General features: G+C 39.7%; 1 protein-coding gene across 4 annotated transcripts in view; it reads right to left on the bottom strand.

The window, feature by feature from the left end:
• Nucleotides 1-19,750, bottom strand: part of dock4b (dedicator of cytokinesis 4b) — an 87,559-nt gene that overhangs the window by 19,560 nt on the left and 48,249 nt on the right. For 3 of the 4 annotated variants that reach the window (XM_058078052.2, XM_058078055.2, XM_058078051.2), the window contains exons 16-41: nucleotides 19,435-19,541; nucleotides 18,364-18,517; nucleotides 16,360-16,457; nucleotides 16,189-16,272; nucleotides 15,214-15,314; nucleotides 14,933-15,014; nucleotides 14,679-14,849; nucleotides 13,336-13,528; nucleotides 13,109-13,245; nucleotides 11,284-11,418; nucleotides 10,788-10,886; nucleotides 9,052-9,146; nucleotides 8,904-8,979; nucleotides 8,739-8,839; nucleotides 8,586-8,644; nucleotides 8,131-8,279; nucleotides 7,943-8,028; nucleotides 5,814-5,840; nucleotides 5,579-5,674; nucleotides 5,450-5,510; nucleotides 5,278-5,371; nucleotides 5,063-5,211; nucleotides 4,891-4,977; nucleotides 4,527-4,631; nucleotides 3,495-3,636; nucleotides 2,215-2,381 (exon numbers count right to left, since the gene is read on the bottom strand). In XM_058078052.2, the coding sequence (XP_057934035.2) occupies nucleotides 2,215-2,381; nucleotides 3,495-3,636; nucleotides 4,527-4,631; nucleotides 4,891-4,977; nucleotides 5,063-5,211; nucleotides 5,278-5,371; nucleotides 5,450-5,510; nucleotides 5,579-5,674; nucleotides 5,814-5,840; nucleotides 7,943-8,028; nucleotides 8,131-8,279; nucleotides 8,586-8,644; nucleotides 8,739-8,839; nucleotides 8,904-8,979; nucleotides 9,052-9,146; nucleotides 10,788-10,886; nucleotides 11,284-11,418; nucleotides 13,109-13,245; nucleotides 13,336-13,528; nucleotides 14,679-14,849; nucleotides 14,933-15,014; nucleotides 15,214-15,314; nucleotides 16,189-16,272; nucleotides 16,360-16,457; nucleotides 18,364-18,517; nucleotides 19,435-19,541 (2,855 nt within the window). The remainder of the gene's footprint in view (nucleotides 1-2,214; nucleotides 2,382-3,494; nucleotides 3,637-4,526; nucleotides 4,632-4,890; nucleotides 4,978-5,062; nucleotides 5,212-5,277; nucleotides 5,372-5,449; nucleotides 5,511-5,578; nucleotides 5,675-5,813; nucleotides 5,841-7,942; nucleotides 8,029-8,130; nucleotides 8,280-8,585; nucleotides 8,645-8,738; nucleotides 8,840-8,903; nucleotides 8,980-9,051; nucleotides 9,147-10,787; nucleotides 10,887-11,283; nucleotides 11,419-13,108; nucleotides 13,246-13,335; nucleotides 13,529-14,678; nucleotides 14,850-14,932; nucleotides 15,015-15,213; nucleotides 15,315-16,188; nucleotides 16,273-16,359; nucleotides 16,458-18,363; nucleotides 18,518-19,434; nucleotides 19,542-19,750) is intronic. The other variant, XM_058078054.2, reaches the window with a different exon arrangement.

Genomic DNA, 19,750 nt, shown 5'->3' on the forward strand with positions numbered 1-19,750 from the left:
AAGTGTAAGAGGAGGTCACATGTCATGTCTTATATCCGCTATCACCAATTAATGTTTGCCTGCTCGTCAAGACGCGTCCCACAAGGTTGCTCTGATGGAGTAGTGGAGGCGCTGGCATTCAGTGCAGTACAAGTCATACTATGCTATTGTAAACATCATAAAATACATTTTTAAAGGAAAGGAGGAATTTATAATATCGTTTTTTTTCATTTTTGTTTTGATTTTTTTACTATTAACATAATTTCTTAGATTCTAATCATTATTTTTTGTTTACTAATGACAAAAATGTCATATTACTAACAATATAAACATCAAATATTGTGGTTTTAATTTTTTTTAGCAAAAATCATAACAAATAAGTATTTTTGTATCATTATAATTATGCAGTGAGCAAGGCAATGACTGGCATTCTTATTTGAGATTTAAACATACAAAAAAAAGTTTTAATGCCAGAAAAAAATCAGCTTCCCAAAAACTGCTGTAAAAATTGTTTAGATTTTTTTCTATTAACATAATTTCTTAGATTCTATTACTTTTCCATTTTCTACTTTTCTATTATCTTTTTTGTTTACTAATAACAAAAATGTCATATTACTAACAATATAAACATCAAATATTGTGTTTTTAACCCCCCCTTTTTTTTGCAAAAATCATAACAAATAAGTATTTTTGTATCATTATAATTATGCAGTGAGCGAGGCAATGACTGGCAATCTTATTTGAGATTTAAAAATACAAAAAACTCAAAAAAAAGTTTTAATGCCAAAAAAATCAGCTTCCCAAAAACTGCTGTAAAAATTGTTTAGATTTTTTTCTATTAACATAATTTCTTAGATTCTATTACTTTTCCATTTTCTACTTTTCTATTATCTTTTTTGTTTACTAATAACAAAAATGTCATATTACTAACAATATAAACATCAAATATTGTGTTTTTAACCCTCCTTTTTAAAAAAAATCATAACAAATAAGTATTTTTGTATCATTATAATTATGCAGTGAGCGAGACAATGGCTGGCATTCTTATTTGAGATTTAAAAATACAAAAAAACTAAAAAAAAGTTTTAATGCCAGAAAAAAATCAGCTTCCCAAAAACTGCTGTAAAAATACAAATGAAGATTATTTTCCACTTTTAAAGTAAATCACTTTTAAGTACATCTTTAAACACTACTTTAGGATGAACTATACATATCACTTATTATTAACGCACATGTTTATTAACATGTAACACATGTTGCTGCATGCTTTGAATGGGCAAATGTGGCGCCATCTGGTGGACAAATATAAAACATGAACGCCAATACAGTGTTCCTTTGTTGTCCTTCACCATACACTTTATACAACATTTTCTCACATTTCTCTGTTGCTTAAACACTCTCAAAGCTCAAATTGTGTTTGAACTTTAATGATCAACCTACTAGGTTGGACACAAGAAATTATTGGTTATAGTGACTTAAGTGACATATTTCCCTCCTTTGACAGGTGTAGCGTTTTTGTATCCTTGTTAAAACATATTGCTTCTGTCCTTGTATTTTCTTTCTTTCTGTATTAACTATTGACCACAACAAGAAATGGCACAAAGGAGATTGATTGACGGTCTACAGCCAACCAGGATGCAGAACAGAATAGTGAGGTTCTCCCGTAGACAATCAGGACTTTTATGGCTCTATATTTAGCCGGCTATTGCCTACTGGGTTCTTAATATGCTTGTACAGACACATAAACACAAACCGAGACGAGATGGAGGGACAACATCTTTGCTGCACCTGCACACGTCTTCAACTCTCACATGAGTATACAGAAAAATACAACAGAACACCGATAAATGGCTCTAATACACCACAAGGACATAGAACACAATCTATGTCCATACGACCTTTCGTGGTTTAATGCTCTTTAAGGTGACAAAACATCCATAAAATATTAGACTACACATTAATATGACAAATCTTCCCCTTTGTGACCTTGTAATCACTTCAAACTACAAAAAAGTGTGCAACATTGAAGCAAAATGAGACGTACGGAGTGTGTTTCAAGTTGCTAAGCTGTGCATCCTGGTTCTTGATAATAATTAGCGCTACAAGAGTTAAGATGAATAATACATGTGCAACACAAATACATGTGCCTACACACGATGCATCAGCAACACAGAAGGGCTCATTATCATGAATACGAACAGCATATATTGTATAGCGTACAATTTAACGAGGTACCTTGAACTCGTTCTCCTTGTCTTTGGTGCCCTTGTGAAAGGGACGGTCGTATCGGAACCTCCAGATGTGATTGAACTTGTAGAAGCTTTTGATGTTGTCGGGCACGCCGTCTCGCTGCAGCACGTCCTGGCTCTCCGGGATGGGGGTCACAGCGTAGATCTGCAAGTCTGGTAGCGGTGCGTTAAAGGAAGCATTACAGGGATAATTGCATAGCTGGGATAGGCTCCAGCATGCCTGTGACACTGGTGAGGATAAGCGGTGTAGAAAATGGATGGATGGACGTCAGTGATGCCATTCCTAAAAGATCATAGCACTTACTAAACGGCCTTGTCATCCCATACCAAACACAGGGGGCCACTAGGGGGTGTATGAGCATCATCATTCACTCATTTTGACTTAATGGAATTACCAGGAGTCATTCTTTCATTTTTTTAGGTTCTCATCTTTTCTTTATTTGTCATTTATTTTTAAATAAAATATTTTAAATAATTTTTCAAATTATTATTATTACATTTTTAACTTAATAATTTTAAAATAATTTAAAATAATTTTTTAAGATTCTCATAATTGTAATAAATATGTTTTAATTTGTTTAATTTGTTTTTTTCCAGTTACTCATTATTTTTTATTTATGTATGTTATTTTTTTCTAAATTCTAAATATTTATATTTATTATTATGTTTTCAAAGTTCCATTTTTGACAAAAAAAACATTTTATGTATTATTTTCCTACAATATTATTAATTCATTATTTTTTCTAGAGAGGCGGGGTACACCCTGGACTGGTCGCCAACCTCCTTCATTATTAAGGCTTTCTTATTTACATTGAATCTAAGAATTTATATTTATTATTTATGTAAGTCAATTTTATTTTGGATAATAATCATTTTATTTAATATTTTTATGTTTTATTTTGGGATTTTTCTGTATTTATTGTCTTGTATTTATTATTTTATTAATTAAGTGATCCAGTAATTTATGTATATAATTGTCTAGTGTCATTCTTCCAAATCATCAAAAGTATATGGTGCAAAATGCATCCATTTCACTATTGAGACAATGACTCAGATAAATAAGCTCTGCTTCTTCCTATTCTTTTCAAGACATTTTGTAAACACTGTGCTGATAAAAGCATTAATTTCTCCATATACCGGATACAGTGTATCAATATCATATATAGCTAGTGAGCAGTCAAACAACCTCTCTCTGCACACTGCACTGATTACGGTATATGAGAACACCCGCATACAGCGCACGAACGCCACAGTATCAGAGGATACACTGCGCGTCCGCCTGGTAGATGGTCTGATCCGGCTGGTTGACGTGCTGCATGGCGATGGCATGCGGGAACTCGGTGAGCATCCTCTGCTGAAAAGCCTCCAGCCTCTCATAGTCGTGGCCGCGGCACACAAACTCCTTGTTCTGCAAAGCGCAGCGATGGGCACAGTGGGGTGAGTTTGACATCTAGTGGCAGCACGCCACAACTGCACATTCATGAAAAGGCACTTAAAAGATCCGTGAATGTCACCTCCCATACTCAAGGACGCTTGTATAAGGAAAGTTAATTCTCCCTGTGGGCTTATTGCTTCTTTGGCAGAGGGGCAAAGGTCTTTAAGTTGTTCTCACAAAACATATGGAGAGCTCACACTTTGTCAAAGTCAAATCCAAGCACTTTGAAACACTTACATTCACTCATTTATGTACATGATTATAACCATTTATGCTATCATTTAAGTATGTTTTTGAATATAATAAATGGCTTTAAAAAAGAAATGCATGTAGACAACCACAGAGAATATAACAAAGCATCCTTCAATTAAGTAATCATGGGGACATTCATCTTTACTATTATTTTTAAGCCATTTGTTTATTAAAAGATCAAATTTGCCACAAATTTGTGGAATTTTTTCACCTAAAAAGTGAATTATTTGATTTATACTGACGACACAAACAATTGGAAAAAACATTTTTGTTATCACGTGTATATTAACATAAACTAATGTAATCCTGTATGTGAAGATTTCAATTTGAACTACTAGCTTTCAATTTGTCATTTCATATTTGTCCACTGGAGGGCGCTACTTCCCTCCCATTCAAAGCATGCAGCAAAACTTGTGTTTGTATGTTTTTTTTTTCATTCAAAAACTGACTCTATGTAAACAAAGGTTTAAAATTTGTATTAAAAAATATATTTTTATATTTTTTGTCATTTGTGAATAATGCGTGAGGATATTTAAAGCACCTCAAGCAGGGTAATAATGCTGTTAATGTCTTTAAAAAATATATTTTTATATGTTAAAAAACATATTTACCCTCAAGAAAAAGGGGAACTTTTTCCCGTAGAATCCGACCCTGAAGAATTCCGGCTCGAGCCTTTGCTGGTCCATGATCTTGTCATAGAGGGAGGCTTCCATCATCTGGTAAAAAAAATATAAACATAAAGCAAAGACTCCATTAAAAAATATATAAAAATGTTAAAACAATAATTAAAATTATAATCACTAATAATTAATAAAATATATAAATAAAATAAATTTATAATTACCACAATAATTAAATAATAAACCATAATAATTAAATTAATTAAATAATTAGAATGAAATCATTAAAATTACAATTAAAATTAACCATAAAATTAAAATAATTAAAATGAAATAAGAAATAAAAACAGCTCACCCTCATTTTGCTGAGGTTCCTATAGTCATAGTAGGACTCATACTGGTCGGCCAGCTCTCTACACAAGATGATCCCGTTCTCCCAACACTGTGACGACAAACAAATGAGTCCCGTTTTTTTCCACTTCCCTCCACCCTAAAAGCACAAGTAGGGGACGCTTGCTTTGTCTCACCTTGCCTCTGTCAAAGTTCTGCACAATGGTGAGGTGCAGGAACTCTTTCCGCTGCCACTCACTCTGCATGGGGTAGTTGAGGAACTCCCGCAGCGGCCTGTCCGACCACTCCAGGAGCTCGTCGTACAGCAGCAGGGTGTAGGACACCTCTGTGATGCAAATAAATACACACGTGACATTTGCAGGATATAGAATAATAAAATGTTAGAAGTTACCCGTGTAGTTCTGCGCCTTAAGATGGAGGTCGTAAAGCTTGTGAATGTAACGGATGTACATCTCCTCCTTGTTCAGCTCTGTTTTGTAGAAGTTCTGAGCAAAGAGAGAAAAGACACAGAGTGAGACATCGTGATCATACCTTTCTGCTACTTTGAACGGGCATGGACTCACCAGTAAACTGACAGTGCATCCTATTTTCTTGCCATCCACTTCACCCAGCTTCATGCAGTCTCTGAGACACAATCATTAAGTTTAGCAGGCAAAAACCTACTGAGGTGATGCTGGGTTTATTTATTTCACCTGTAGTCCAGCAGCCTCTCCATTAATCGGGTGACAGTGGCAATGAGGGAGATGCCGCTCTCCCTCCAGGTCTCGCGTTCAATCTTCTTCAGCAGGCTAAAAGAGGTACAATATAGACAGATATCAAACATAGCAAGACGACGAGACGGCGGTCGCTCAATGTGTCGCCTCGACGCCATCATTTTGTTTTTTTTAAAAGACGACAGACACAGAGAGAGAACAAATTGCATCTTACCTAGGGTACGGACCAAACAGAGGAATGCTACTCCAGGCAGGGAAGCGTAGGCGGGATAAATTAATACGATTAATATCAGCACACACACTCACACTATGGAGGCTTTTTTTTTCTTTTTAGGAAAAATTAAATGAATATTCCAATTGACTTTATATATTTGGACGGGTCAGCCAGAAACCAGAAGGTTGGCGGTTCGATCCTCGCTTCCTCCACCCAGTCACTTCACCCACCTTGCCCCTAGTGCTGGTATGAATAACGACAAATCCTCAAAGACGGTCGTAAAGGCTACCCCAGGGCAGCTGTAGATACAGATGTAGAGTACCACCACCAGTGTGTGACTACAGACGTAGGGTACCACCACCAGTTTGTGACCCCAGGGCAGCTGTGACTACAGACATAGAGTACCACCCCCAGTGTGTGACCCCAGGGTAGCTGTAGCTACAGACGTAAAGTACCACCCTCAGTGTGTGACCCCACGGCAGCTGTAGCTACAGATGTAGAGTACCACCACCAGTGTGTGACCTCAGGGCAGCTGTGACTACAGACGTAGAGTACCACCACCAGTGTGTGCCCCCAGGGCAGCTGTAGCTACAGACATAGCGTACCACCACCAGTGTGTGGTGTGTGACCCCAGCGCAACTGTGACTACAGATGTCGGGTACCACCAGTGTGTGACCCCAGGGCAGCTGTAGCTACAGATGTAGTGTACTACCACCGGTGTGCGACCCCAGGGCAGCTGTGACTACAGACATAGTGTAACACCACCAGTGTGTGACCCCAGGGCAGCTGTAGCTACAGATGTAGTGTACCACCACCAGTGTATGACCCCAGGGCAGCTGTAGCTGTAGAGTACCACCACCAGTTTGTGACTGACTGAGGAGCGAATGAATAACGGTTTGCGTACTATATAAAATCAATCCATTATTAATATTTAATTTTTCCACAAAAAAACTCCATATCACACAGGTTAGTGGGGTTAGTGGATGGTCTAATAAATAAATATCACCCATATCGCTTTTCAAAACACCACAATTAAAAACAAAAGAAGATTTTGCAAGCATTAGCTGCAAATGCAATCACACCTAAAGCAATATAATGCCTATTTATATTGTATTACACTACACTACATACAGTAATGCAGAGTGGTGCGGTCATGGTGACTCACTATGAAGGACACAGCAATTACAATACACAATTTACACTTCGATGAACAGAAACCTTAATGATATTTACACTGAATACTGCTCGAGGTATGAGATACGCACACACACACACGCACAAACAAAGCATGCAGAGCACAAACCTGGAAACACAAGGACTGATTGGACCAAGACCAGACAAAGACGAGATGACTCAAGATGAAATGCTTACCTTTTTGACCATGCATTCATTTATATATTTCACATCATGGTATCCATATACTTGTTACTAGGGGGCTTACTGTTGCTAGGATACCAAAAACATCTTCCTACATCCAGCTAAAAACTTTCCATGTGTAAGATTATCGTGTCGTATTGGACATTGTTGGCACATTCAGCGCTAACTTTAATCATTCATTCATTTTCTACGTGGGGGTCGCGTGGGGGGTGCTGGAGCCTATCCCAGCTGTCTTCGGGCGGGAGTCGCCAATTAACCTAGCATGTTTTTGGAATGTGGGAGGAAACCGGAGAAAACCCACACATGCACGGGGAGAACATGCAAACTCCACACAGAGATGGCCCACGGTGGGATTGAACTCGGGTCTCCAAGCTGTGAAGCCCGCACGGCTAACCACTCGAACACCGTGCAGCCTAATTTTTATCATATTATATATCAATATTGTCCCCTCTTGTGCAAAATTGACTTGTTATGATATTTCACAAATAGTGTGTCCCTAGTGTTTGTTTATGAGCACAGAATGTGACAAAATATATTATTGTGCTCAAATTTAAAAAAGGCTTCACTACACATCTTAAAATAAAGCTTATAAAATAAAGGTTTTCTTCAGAAAAGTGGCTAAGTATAATGCTAGCACTATAGTGTCCTCTTGTCACACTTGTTATTCTTACGCTGTTTGCCCCCCGGCAAATAAACATTGGTACACCCTCTAATGGCAGCAAAAATGGCCGACACGCCTTTTCATAACTCACATGCTGTTGAAGAGCTCCCTATACGTCTCGTCTCCTTTGCCGTCCGACATCAGGCTGTCCAGCTTGTCGATCAGCTTCGCCTCCACCTATTTGCACCAAAAAAAAGAAAAAAAAACATGCCTCAAGGCTTCCATCTTGGCTGCTGGAAGTGATTTCTCACTGTCACATGTAGGTGAGGAGTTCCGTACCTGTTTAAAATTGCCGCTGCGTCTTTGCTCCCAGTCCATCATGTCATGGAAGATGGGGATCATCACATTTCTCAGGTCCGGCTGCGGGACAAGCGTCACTTCCAGAAAGGGGCCGATCATCGCCGGGATAAAGTTCAACTTGTGCTCCCCTGGAGAAGAAATATATCAATACACAACACGCGTTTTCACTGTGACTTATACTACATGAGATGCCTTTATGTTAAAATGGGGTGGTATTTGGTCATTTGGCGACACCTAGTGGCTGCAATAATTCATTGAAATGCACCTGTGCTGCATTTAAGCACATTTTAAGCACATGTTGTGATAGAATACACTGCCTTGAAGATTATGCATCTGTAAGTAATGTGCAACTCGATTACCTGTATGGATGGACACACCAGGATGCTAATTATGCATATATGCATACATAATTAGACATTCTATTATGCCCTCACCTAAATTCTGCCACATACTGAAGATCTCACAGCCCATCATCACCCTCATGTCTCCATACCTGCACAGCATGGTAGCAACAGGATATGGTTTGGGTTATTTTGTTCACGCTTAGCAAAGATATAGTATATTACATAAGACAATAGCATGTTTACTTCTCCAGAGTCTTCTTCCTCTTGGAGGGAGAGAAAGACTCCAGCTGAAGGCACGGCTGGTTGATGAACAACACAGACAGGTAGAAATAGGAATCCCACACCTAAAAAAACACCCCCCCAAAAAATGTCAGTTTTGACGCTTTTATTTGAAAATATCTCTTTTACCTTATAGTCAAACTTGTCGTTGAGAAAGTTCTTCCTCAGAGCGTCAGAGAGGTAGAGGACGGTGGTGATGATGACGCTGGAAGGCAACATGTTGCCATGACAAGACTGAAATAACACAACCAGCCACCAGGAGGACAGAGCGTCTTACTTGTTGGTGACCAGCCGCATGACCGTCCAGTCTTTAGGGAACATCTCAGGTCGGATGAGGATCCTGAAGACCGTAAAGATCTGAAGAAGGAAGTCCTGGACAAAACAATACAAACATATGAAAAAAAAAAAATTGAATTTTATCAATTCAATCAACATACTTATAGGTTCCAATCAATTCCAATACATTAATGATTTGGAGAACATGATAAAGGGGAAAGGAATACATATGTAGCTCTTTTTGACCACAATATGATTGTCTGTATATTGCACAACACAGCAGCAACAGAACCAATGTTGTAATCACTGTAAAAACAACAAAGATAAGTAAATGTCAAGGTTTAGGTTGGCTGGTTGTGTTAAAACATCAAAAAATAGTTACTTAATTTAACAGCAACAGAACCAATGTTGTAATCACAGTATAAAGAACAAACAAGAAGTAAATGTCGAGGTTTAAGTTGGTTGGTTGTGTTAAAACATAGCAGAAGTCAAAATAATAATTACTCTATTTAACAGCAACAGAACCAATGTTGTAATCACAGTAAAAAGAACAAATAATAAGTAAACGTCAAGGTTTAGGTTGGTTGGTTGTGTTGAAACATGATAGAGGTCAAAATAATAGTTACTTTAATTAACAGCCACAGGACCAATGTTGTAATCACAGTAAAAAAAAAACAAAGATAAGTAAATTTCAAGGTTAAGGTTGGTTGGTTGTGTTAAAACATAACGGAAGTCAAAATAATAACTACTCTATTTAATGGCAACAGAACCAATGTTGTAATCACAGTAAAACAAACAAATAATAAGTAAATGTCAAGGTTTAGGTTGGTTAGTTGTGTCAAAACATAACGGAGGTCAAAATAATAATTACTTAATTTAACAGCAACAGAACCAATGTTGTAATCACAGTAAAAAGAACAAATAAAAAGTAAATGTCAAGGTTTATGTTGCTTGGTTGTGTTAGAATATGATGGAGGTCAAAATAATAGTTACTTTATTTAACAGCAATAGAACCAATGTTGTAATCACAGCAAAAAAAAGAAATAAAAAGTAAATGTCAAGGTTTAGGTTGGTTGGTTGTGTTAAAACATGATGGAGGTCAAAATAATAATTACTTTATTTAACAGCAACAGAACCAATATTGTGTTGTAATCACAGTAAAAACAAAAAAATTAAGTAAATTTCAAGGTTAAGGTTGGTTGGTTGTGTTAAAACATAACGGAAGTCAAAATAATAATTACTCTATTTAACAGCAACCGAACCAATGTTGTAATCATAGTAAAAAGAACAAATAATAAGTAAATGTCAAGGTTTAGGTTGGTTGGTTGTTTTAGAACATGATAGAGTTCAAAATAATAATTACTTTATTTAACAGCAATAGAACCAATGTTGTAATCACAGTAAAAAAAAAAAGTAAATGTCAAAGTTTAGGTTGCTTGGTTGTGTTAAAACATGATGGAGGTCAAAATAATAGTTACTTTATTTAACAGCAACAGAATCAATGTTGTAATTGTGTGGGGAAATTAATAATATTTTAATATATATTTGCATAAATTCAATTTTGACCATTAAATACACACACATAACTACTAATGAAACTATGCATTTTTACTATAAATCAAACAACATACCGACTTATGCCTTTTTCATGCACAATACTATTGTTTCTCAGCATTAACTGACAACTGTATTAGTGTGCGTGCATTCCCAAAATAAATAGAGAGTGAGTGGTCGTACCCTCAAGTCATCTTTGCTGCTGAATGCCTGCAGCAGCTGCTGGTAGTGTCTGTCACTCATCTGTCGCAGGAGCGCCAGCAAACATGCCACAAACTCCCCCTGGCAGGATGGAACACACACACACACACACAATAAAAGCATCATCATCATCATCATCAGGCATTCCATGTGTGCTGCAAACTCTCTTCAAGGACATTAATTGTCTTAAATGTCTGGCCTTAATTAACTTTATTGGACAGCTGAAATATATGTGGATACTTTTCAACTCTCACACCTCCCCTCTTTCCCCCTCCTCGAGTATCCGATGAGGATCTCATCACCAGCCCCCGAGTGTATGTCGTATTATAAATCTTAATTACTGCCATTTGCGTTAATGTTGTTGGCACAATTATAGTCGCTGGTGCAGCAACTCCATTTAAAATCTATAATTACTTGCCAAAGCCCAAAACAATTTGGATATTACACACACACACACACACACACACACAAGACATACAGTGACATCCTGGAATTGCAGTCTCATCGCAGGCCCAGCAGGCTGTGGTCGGTTGCTGATTTCCAGGATGGTCCTTAGCAACACTCCCAGCAGGCTTTCCACGATCAGGTCCACCTCCTCTGAGATGATTGGTTCCTGGAAAGCAAAGGAGATGGACACATGCCTAAAGGAACATTTGGGGAGGAAGCGCTGTGTCATTTTTTTGATTAATTAAAGGGCTGCACGGCGGATGAGTGGTTAGCACGCAGACCTCACAGCTAAGAGACCCGAGTTCAATTCCACCCTCAGCCATCTCTGTGTGGAGTTTGCATGTTCTCGAATGTTCTCACATTCCAAAAAACATGCTAGGTTAATTGGCCACTCCAAATTGTCCATAGGTATGAATGTGAGTGTGAATGGTTGTTTGTCTATATGTGCCCTGTGATTGGCTGGCCACCAGTCCAGGGTATACCCCGCCTCTCGCCTGAAGACAGCTGGGATAGGCTCCAGCAACCCCCACGACCCTCGTGAGGATAAGCGGTAGGAAATGAATGATAATTAAGGCTGAGTGGTTAACGCGCAGGCCTCACAGCTTGGAGACCAGAGTTCGATTCCACCCTCGGCCATCTCTGTGCGGAGTTCGCATGTTCTCCCCGTGCATGCGTGGGTTTACTCCGGGTACTCCGGTTTCCTCCCAGATTCCTCTCGCCTCTCGCCCGAACACACCTGGGATAGGCTCCAGCACCCCCGCGACCCTCATGAGGATAAGCGGTAGAAAATGAATGAATGAATGATTAATTAAACAAGAGTGGTTAACGCGCAGGCCACACATCTAGGAGACCCGAGTTCAATTCCACTCTCGGCCATGCGTGGGTTTTCTCCGGGTACTCCGGTTTCCTCCCACATTCCAAAAACATGTTAGGTTAATTGGCGACTCCAAATTGTCCATAGGTATGAATGTGAGTGTGAATAGTTGTTTGTCTATATGTGCCCTGTGATTGGCTGGCCACCAGTCCAGGGTGTACCCCGCCTCTCGCCCAAAGACAGCTGGGATAGGCTCCAGCACCCCCAGCGACCCTCGAGAGGTAGAAAATGAAAGAATGAATAATTAATTAAACAGGCCGAGTGGTTAACACGCAGGTCACACAGCTAGGAGACCCGAGTTCAATTCCACTTTCGGCCATGCGTGGGTTTTCTCCAGGTACTCCAGTTTCCTCCCACATTCCAAAAACATGCTAGGTTAATCGGCGACTCCAAATTGTCCATAGGTATGAATGTGAGTCGCCCGATGACAGCTAGGATAGGCTCCAGCATCCCCCGCGACCCTATAATAAAACCATGAAGTAGAAACGATGATATATACATAATATTGTTTGTGTGTGCCGCCCTGACGAGACAGAGCGATAATGAGAAGGAGCTGCAGGCTGGCACAACGGCTGTCACCGCTGTCGCATCTCTTTAAATCCGCTGCCTGTCCGCTGCTCTGTGTGTGTGTGTGTATACATGTGTGTGTGTGTGTGTCCTTCACTGCATGCTAGAGTGAGTGCAAGTGGCACCGTGCCCACTTGCTTAAATTGATGGCTCTCATTAGTGAAGTGCACAGCGGCCCCGGTGTATCGCCGTGACACAACAAACTGACCGTAACCGCACAAAATAAAGAAGGCTGCTATTGCCGGGAAATTGCAGTTGGAATTCCTGCAGCTTTCATGTGATTTTCTCGTTGTTTTAATTGTATGATGCAACTAGGTTACACAGCGACTAATTGACCTTCACATGTTCCTCACACAGACCAATCTTGAGGATGACATCTTTAATTTGTGCCTGAAGACGCATGCGTAACACTCACAGAAGTTCCATTCTCCTCCTTCTTGAGGAGCGACAGCATGCTGGTGAGGATCCGCGCACACATGACCAGGTCCTTCTGCTCCTGCATGTGGGCCTGCAGGATGCGCAGCACCACCGGCAACAGGATGCACCTCGATTCTGCAACAGGAACAGCACGTTCAGTCCTCCCAGACACATATAAAGAGGTGTTGTTACCATGGTGATATCCAGCAGCACGGGGCGGTTCACCTGGGTTAACGTAAAGCTGGCTCTCCACCGTCTTGGCAAGGCACTGCAGTTTGACGGCCTCCAAGGAGCAGTCGGCGTGGAGGATGGTAGGCAGGCAGCCCAGCGTCTCCCTGACAAAGCCGGCCACCTCTCGCACCGTGAAGATCTTCAGGAGCTCGCCATAGACCGCCGGGAAGGTCCGCAGGAAGACCGCCTGAGCAGAACGGGTTCCGTTATGGACGACGGTTATGTTATAGTTAGCTGAGGCGGCAAATTAGCCTGGAATTTGTATTGTAGAGCAGGTTAGCAACAATAGGGGAGTCAGCAGATCATGTAGCACTAAATTAATATGAAAATATTAATAGATTGACAATTAAAACATAAATTTTTATTATCTTTAACTTAAAAAAAACACATTTATTGTGTTCGAGTCTTGCATCATTTTACATAATTGTTGGTGTTTATTTATATTTTTTATTATATATTTATATATTTTTATATATATTATTTGATTAGTTTTTTTAATTAAATATGCATTTGTTTAAAATTTTATTAACTGAGAGGACAAAAAAACAAAAAAAACAAAGCAACTCTAAATATATATATTTTTAATAAATGTACAAACTGTCAGAATGTGAGTAGTAAAACACATTCAAATTACAATAATTGCCCCCCAAAAAATAATATATATATATATCTTTATTTACACTTTGCTTATATTTATTGATTTATTTATTCATTTTTTCAATTATTATTATTTAATTTGTATTAATTTGAAATTGTATTGACCGAGAGTACAACTAAAAAAAAAAAACTAAAAGCAAAAATAAATATTTATTAAAAAAAAAATTACAAACTGTAACAATGTGAGTACCGGTAATAAAATACATTAAACTTAATAATAATATTTTTATTAAAAAAAATTATATCAAATCAGAGCAATGAGTTATTCGCCTTCTCAGAATTAAAAGTAAAACAAATATCTATGAATCTTAAGTAATTCTAATAAAATAAAATACATACACATTAATAATAATTGCACCATAAGAGCAAAAACAATAAACAATGTCAACAGAGAGGGGAATAATCAGGCATTCCCTCTCGTGGTGTCCACACAGACTGCTGTGATTCCAATTATTACTGGCATTCTCATCTTTTTTGCTTTTTTTTTTTTTTTTAAATCCTCTCCCTCTCCTCTCGAATTTCCCGTTGGGAAAAGCCAAAAAGCTTCAACACACTCAAGACCCTCAAGTAGCATGAAATGATTCAATTACACCAGGGTGGGGAAATATGTGGAGGGAAAAGTTGACACACACACACACACGCAGTAACAACATGCTGTATATTCACACACACACACACACCTGCGTTTGTGCCACAGCACTTGTGCCTTTGTTTTCCTGCGAGAGGAAGAAGCGGATGGACATAAAGAGCTCGTGGATGCAAACGCGGAACTCGTCCTCACTCTGGCCCCCCGTTGCCAAGGAGAAGAGGCGTCGGGACTGGATGATGTACTTGAATATGTATTCACTGGCCTGAAAGCACAACACTCATCATTTAAAGCTAACACCTTAACCACACAAGACACTAACAGAAACATGTTGATCAGTTCTCTCACCTTGAGGACCTGCTGGATGTGATCCTGATGTTCCGCGTCCACAATGCGGTCCACGTACCACTTCAGAACTTTGATCAGGTCCCTTGGAAACACATGGTAGGTCACTTCCTGCTTATTCTTCACTGGTTTGTGCATGTAAAAAGCTGTTTTCTCTTTTTCCATCCACCAGGGGGCACCCTCAGCATTGTGTTCACACCACTAAAGCCCAACACCAGTCTAGTGTGTTATGTCATTGCAATAGGTTGTATAGATATAATAATATATGATCACATGACGTATACCTGTATGACAGAGCCCCTGCAAAGTGGCTTTCAATGTAGGTGTCCATCACTGGTTTGAAGTGCTGAAATTTGCTGTCTTGCAGAAGATTGATGATGTGAACCTAAGACAAAAAGACACAGGAACGTAAGTACATGTATAAGATATAATACTGGGATTATGGTATTGTATATAATGGTAATTCTGCCTAGCAACAAGTGACGTCACTGCTCAGCAGCAATGAAGGGCTGCATGGTGGTTGAGTGGTTAGCATGCAGACCTCACAGCTAGGAGACCCAAGTTCAATCCCACCTTCGGCTATCACTGTGTGGAGTCTGCATGTTCTCCCCGTGTTCTCTCCGGTTTTCCTCCCACATTCCAAAAACATGCTAGGTTAATTGGTGACTCCAAATTGTCCATAGGTATGAATGTGAGTGTGAATGGTTGTTTGTCTATATGTGCCCTGTGATTGGCTGGCCACTAGTCCAGGGTCTACCGCGCCTCTTACCCGAAGACAGCTGGGATAGGCTCCAGCACCCCCGCGACCCTCATGAGGATAAGCGGTAGAAAATGAATGAATGATTAATTAAACAGGCCGAGTTGTTAACGTGCAGGCCACACATCTAGGAGACCCGAGTTCAATTCCACTCTCGGGCATGCGTGGGTTTTCTCCGGGTACTCTGGTTTCCTCCCACATTCCAAAAACTGGGAATTTAATACTAATTAATATAATTTAATTTTATACTAATTTACTAATTTAATATAATAATAATACTGGGATTATGGTATTGTATATAATGGTAATTCTGCCTAGCAACAAGTGACGTCACAGCTCAGCAGCAATGATGCATCACTGTTTCAAAACGCGTCAGCTTGCCAAACAATTTCATCACTCTGATCGACTCGTCGGACTCGTGCGCCGGGTCAAAAGCTCCATCTTCTGGTCAGCGTGGCGTAACCGTGGCGAGATTGCTTCAGGTGTTTTTGGAAAGACTTACCAGCGAGTCAAAAACCTTGAGTCCATATCTTTGGGAGCTCTCATCCAGAATGCCGAAAAGTGTGTCCAATGTGTCCTGCAGAAACTACAAAACGGGAGAGAAAATGTCCAAATTGTCAATCAAGCAACCAACAATCAATCTCTAGCAGTGACGACATCCGGGGACGCCTACTTTGACAATCTCCGAGCCGTCAATCTCCTTCAGTTTAGAGAGGCTGTCGTTGATCCTCTCCGGGTGCGCTCGCCACTTCAACAGGTCCAGCATGTCGCCTGAGGTGAGGGAGTTTAAAAAAAAAAAAAAACACATGTGAGGTGACAACCCACGAAGCAACATCACCACTTTGGGTCGGGTTAATGCGAGCTATACGTCCCTCGGCGGTGAAAAACATCACCGCAGCCTTCAATTACGCCGCCCAAAAGTGACGGGAATCCAAACAAATGTTGACATTTTTAAGTTGAGCGGCGTAGAAGAGATAAGAAGTAATTTCCCCGAGTTCCCTGCACATGAATAAAACATCACCGCCGCCGAGTCTTTTAGCGGCCTCTTTAAATTCTTTTTTTGGTGCAAATTTATGTAGAAATATATCTGTCGAAAACATGATTTACACAAGACCTGGCAACCGAGCAAGCCAACATGTGTTTTCATTAAAGCAATACTAACTTCCTGTTGACTTTAATCCAAAATGACAGAACAACGGACATTCCCTTTTGCACAAATGCCGCATTAAAACGGCTGGAAGCGACAAAAACATAAACAAAAACATATTTAAATAGCTGCTGTCATAATTTGTTTGTTTGTTTTCTTGTCTTCCTTGTTATCCTCATTAGTACCCCAAAAAGAGAAAACAAAAAATAAAAATAAAAATAAAATAAAATTATGCATATTTAACACAATTTTATGTATTTTTTCCCTAAATTAAGCAAGCTCTAGCATAAAAATAAAAACTAAAATACAATTAGATATAAGGCATTCGGAAGACGCATTCAAAGATGCTGTGATGGTATCTAGTAGGTGTCAGTAACATTACTGTCATGTTTGCTGAGACACACAAGCACCAGACTTGATCAACAGGTTTTGAAGGAACGGCATAAAACAAAGTCAACTCTAAACCAACTCAAAATGTTACTTCCTGTCTGCCCACTACTCAGCTCCCCTAACAAAAGGAACATATAAATATGAGGAGTATCAGTCTTATTTATGTCTTAAATGGCTTATTTTGTTGTGACTATTTCAACAATATTGGGTAATACAAGTGCAAAGATGACTATAGGGGTGTTATTTCATGTCTAAAGGGCTCTAATAATATAAACAAGTATTTAGAACAGGGGTCTCAAACTCAATTTACTTGGGGGCCACTGGAGCTCGGGTCTGGGTGAGACTGGGCCGCATCAGGTTTTCCAAAAAAAAAAAAAAACACATTTATTGAAAACAAAAAAATTAAAAAAAACTGCTTTGGTTTCAATTTTCTACAAGAAAAGCTCTGATAAAACATTCCACTGGTCTCAAATATCCTTTTATTTTTCTACACAACTGCAGGGTCTTGAGACACATGCTAACTCGCAAACTAGAGAGCTAGCGACCTAAACGGTAGCCTTCAAGTTATTTCCTTTAAACTTAAATAGCCAAAAACTTACCACTTCCACACGGATAGGGAGGATAACTATTAACAGTTATTTAACCTTTAACATGAACATTAATCAAACATAATAATTTTTTCTGGGTACATGATACCATACAGCATCCATATCAAACTTGCGCAGGCCGCACAAAAATTAAACTTTCATATCAAGGCGGGGGCCTCAAACTAGTGTCCTGCGTGTCACATTTGGCCTGTGGACCGCGTGTTTGAGACCCCTGATTTAGAAGGATGTTTTTGATGCTCGAACTAGGAAAATATTTCATTCATAAATAAGGAATGTATCTTTTTAAAGAGTTTTAGCGCATAGTGCAAAGAAATGGAAGCTACCCCCCCCCCCCCGCCCCCCTGCACATTCACAGATTTATTCACACACGTTTCCCCGCTCGGAGAACATATTCACACTTGCTGGTATTATTTTCCCTTCCAGCATATGTCAGTATGTTTGTGACTATTCGGTTCACCGAGTGCTTTCATCAGTCGGACACACACAAAAATGCAAATCCCCAAATGTAAGTTGTTTTTTTTTTTTTCTTTACCGTTTTGTGTGAGCTTGGTGGAGCAGAGGAAGCTTGTGATCCAGAAAGACTCCTTGGTGCCTTTCAGTGTCTGGTTGTTGGACGGGATGTTGGCCTTGGAGAACGGTAGCTTCAGATACCGTGTGCAGTCGGCCAAATTGGTGTTCTCTTCACACTGGAAACATACAAGGAATTGCTTTCGGTGTAATTGCAGATTGGATAATTGTTTTGAGAATATGACATAATATCCATTCTGTGGCTGCTGCACACCGTAGGCTGACGTTATTGGATGTTATATCATTATCCTGCTGCGAGGTGTTCTTTTCTTGGCCTTCAATGCTGCCAGTTGGTGTTATACAATCACAGAAGGGTAAGAAGCTGTTGTTGTTTTATTGATTCAGCGCGCAGATAGCTTTAGCGCTCGGCTGAGGCTGCCGGAGCCCCAAAGCTCGCACACGTCGGTCGGACTGCAGCTTCAGCATCTATTTTGGGTCTGAGGAGAAACTAGGCCATGCAAGTTTTCATTCGACTCTCCGCAAACTTTCATCTGACATTAGCGGCGGGGCCCCGATGCTTCTCAAGTCAAGGAAAATGATTTGACAACGCCGCTGATGGCCTGCAGCAGGCAGGAGGGTACACAAAAAAAAAAACATGAAAAATCAGACGTTTGGTCGCTGTTGTGCCCCGCAGCTGACAAATGAATCAATGCAGCCTGCGCGTCATTGTGCGAGGAGGTTCACGCACACACCCTTTTTTTGCCTGCAGCTGACGACGCAGTCTGCAATTACATTTTAAATGTTTTATTTGTGTCTATAATATACACATGCTGAACAGACATGGGGAGAGCTTTTAAAAACAAATGATACACGGCTACCAGTGTTACATGCATGGCTGTTTGACAGCCTGTGGCGCCGAATAGAGACAGGACAACATGGGACACACTTAGGAGTGAATCACATAATCACACAGTAGCAGGACACAAATAGCTCCTTTAAGAGGCTGCTCTGTAGTACTTGACAACATAAAATGTGGCAAAATATACATTGTTGCATAAAAAGGAGTATTTTTCTGCAGAGGACAAGCAGGCCGTACCTTATGGATAATGAGCTCGTGCGTGCCATCTGGCAGAGTCCTTCCGTCCTCTTGCATCAGGGGGACAAAGGAATAGCCGAACAGCTTCTTCTCCCCCTTCTCTTTAGCTGGTGCAAAAAAAACGGGAATTAAATATCCTCACAAGGACACCTTTAATACCAATTTTTGGCATTAAAATGCAACCCCGGCATTATGGTTTATATGTGCCGCCATACTCCTAATCAACTCTCCGCACTCCAAAGGCAGGTTGAGCACAACTTTTCTGGCAGTTTGGTGTCACCGCAAGTCTAAATAGGGCTCCTAATGAGAAGCCCTT

The sequence above is a fragment of the Doryrhamphus excisus genome, linkage group LG2 (assembly GCF_037039965.1).
Source record: "Doryrhamphus excisus strain RoL-2023G ecotype Guam linkage group LG2, RoL_Dexc_Guam_v1.1, whole genome shotgun sequence".
In the NCBI taxonomy this organism is placed as follows: Eukaryota; Metazoa; Chordata; class Actinopteri; order Syngnathiformes; family Syngnathidae; genus Doryrhamphus; species Doryrhamphus excisus.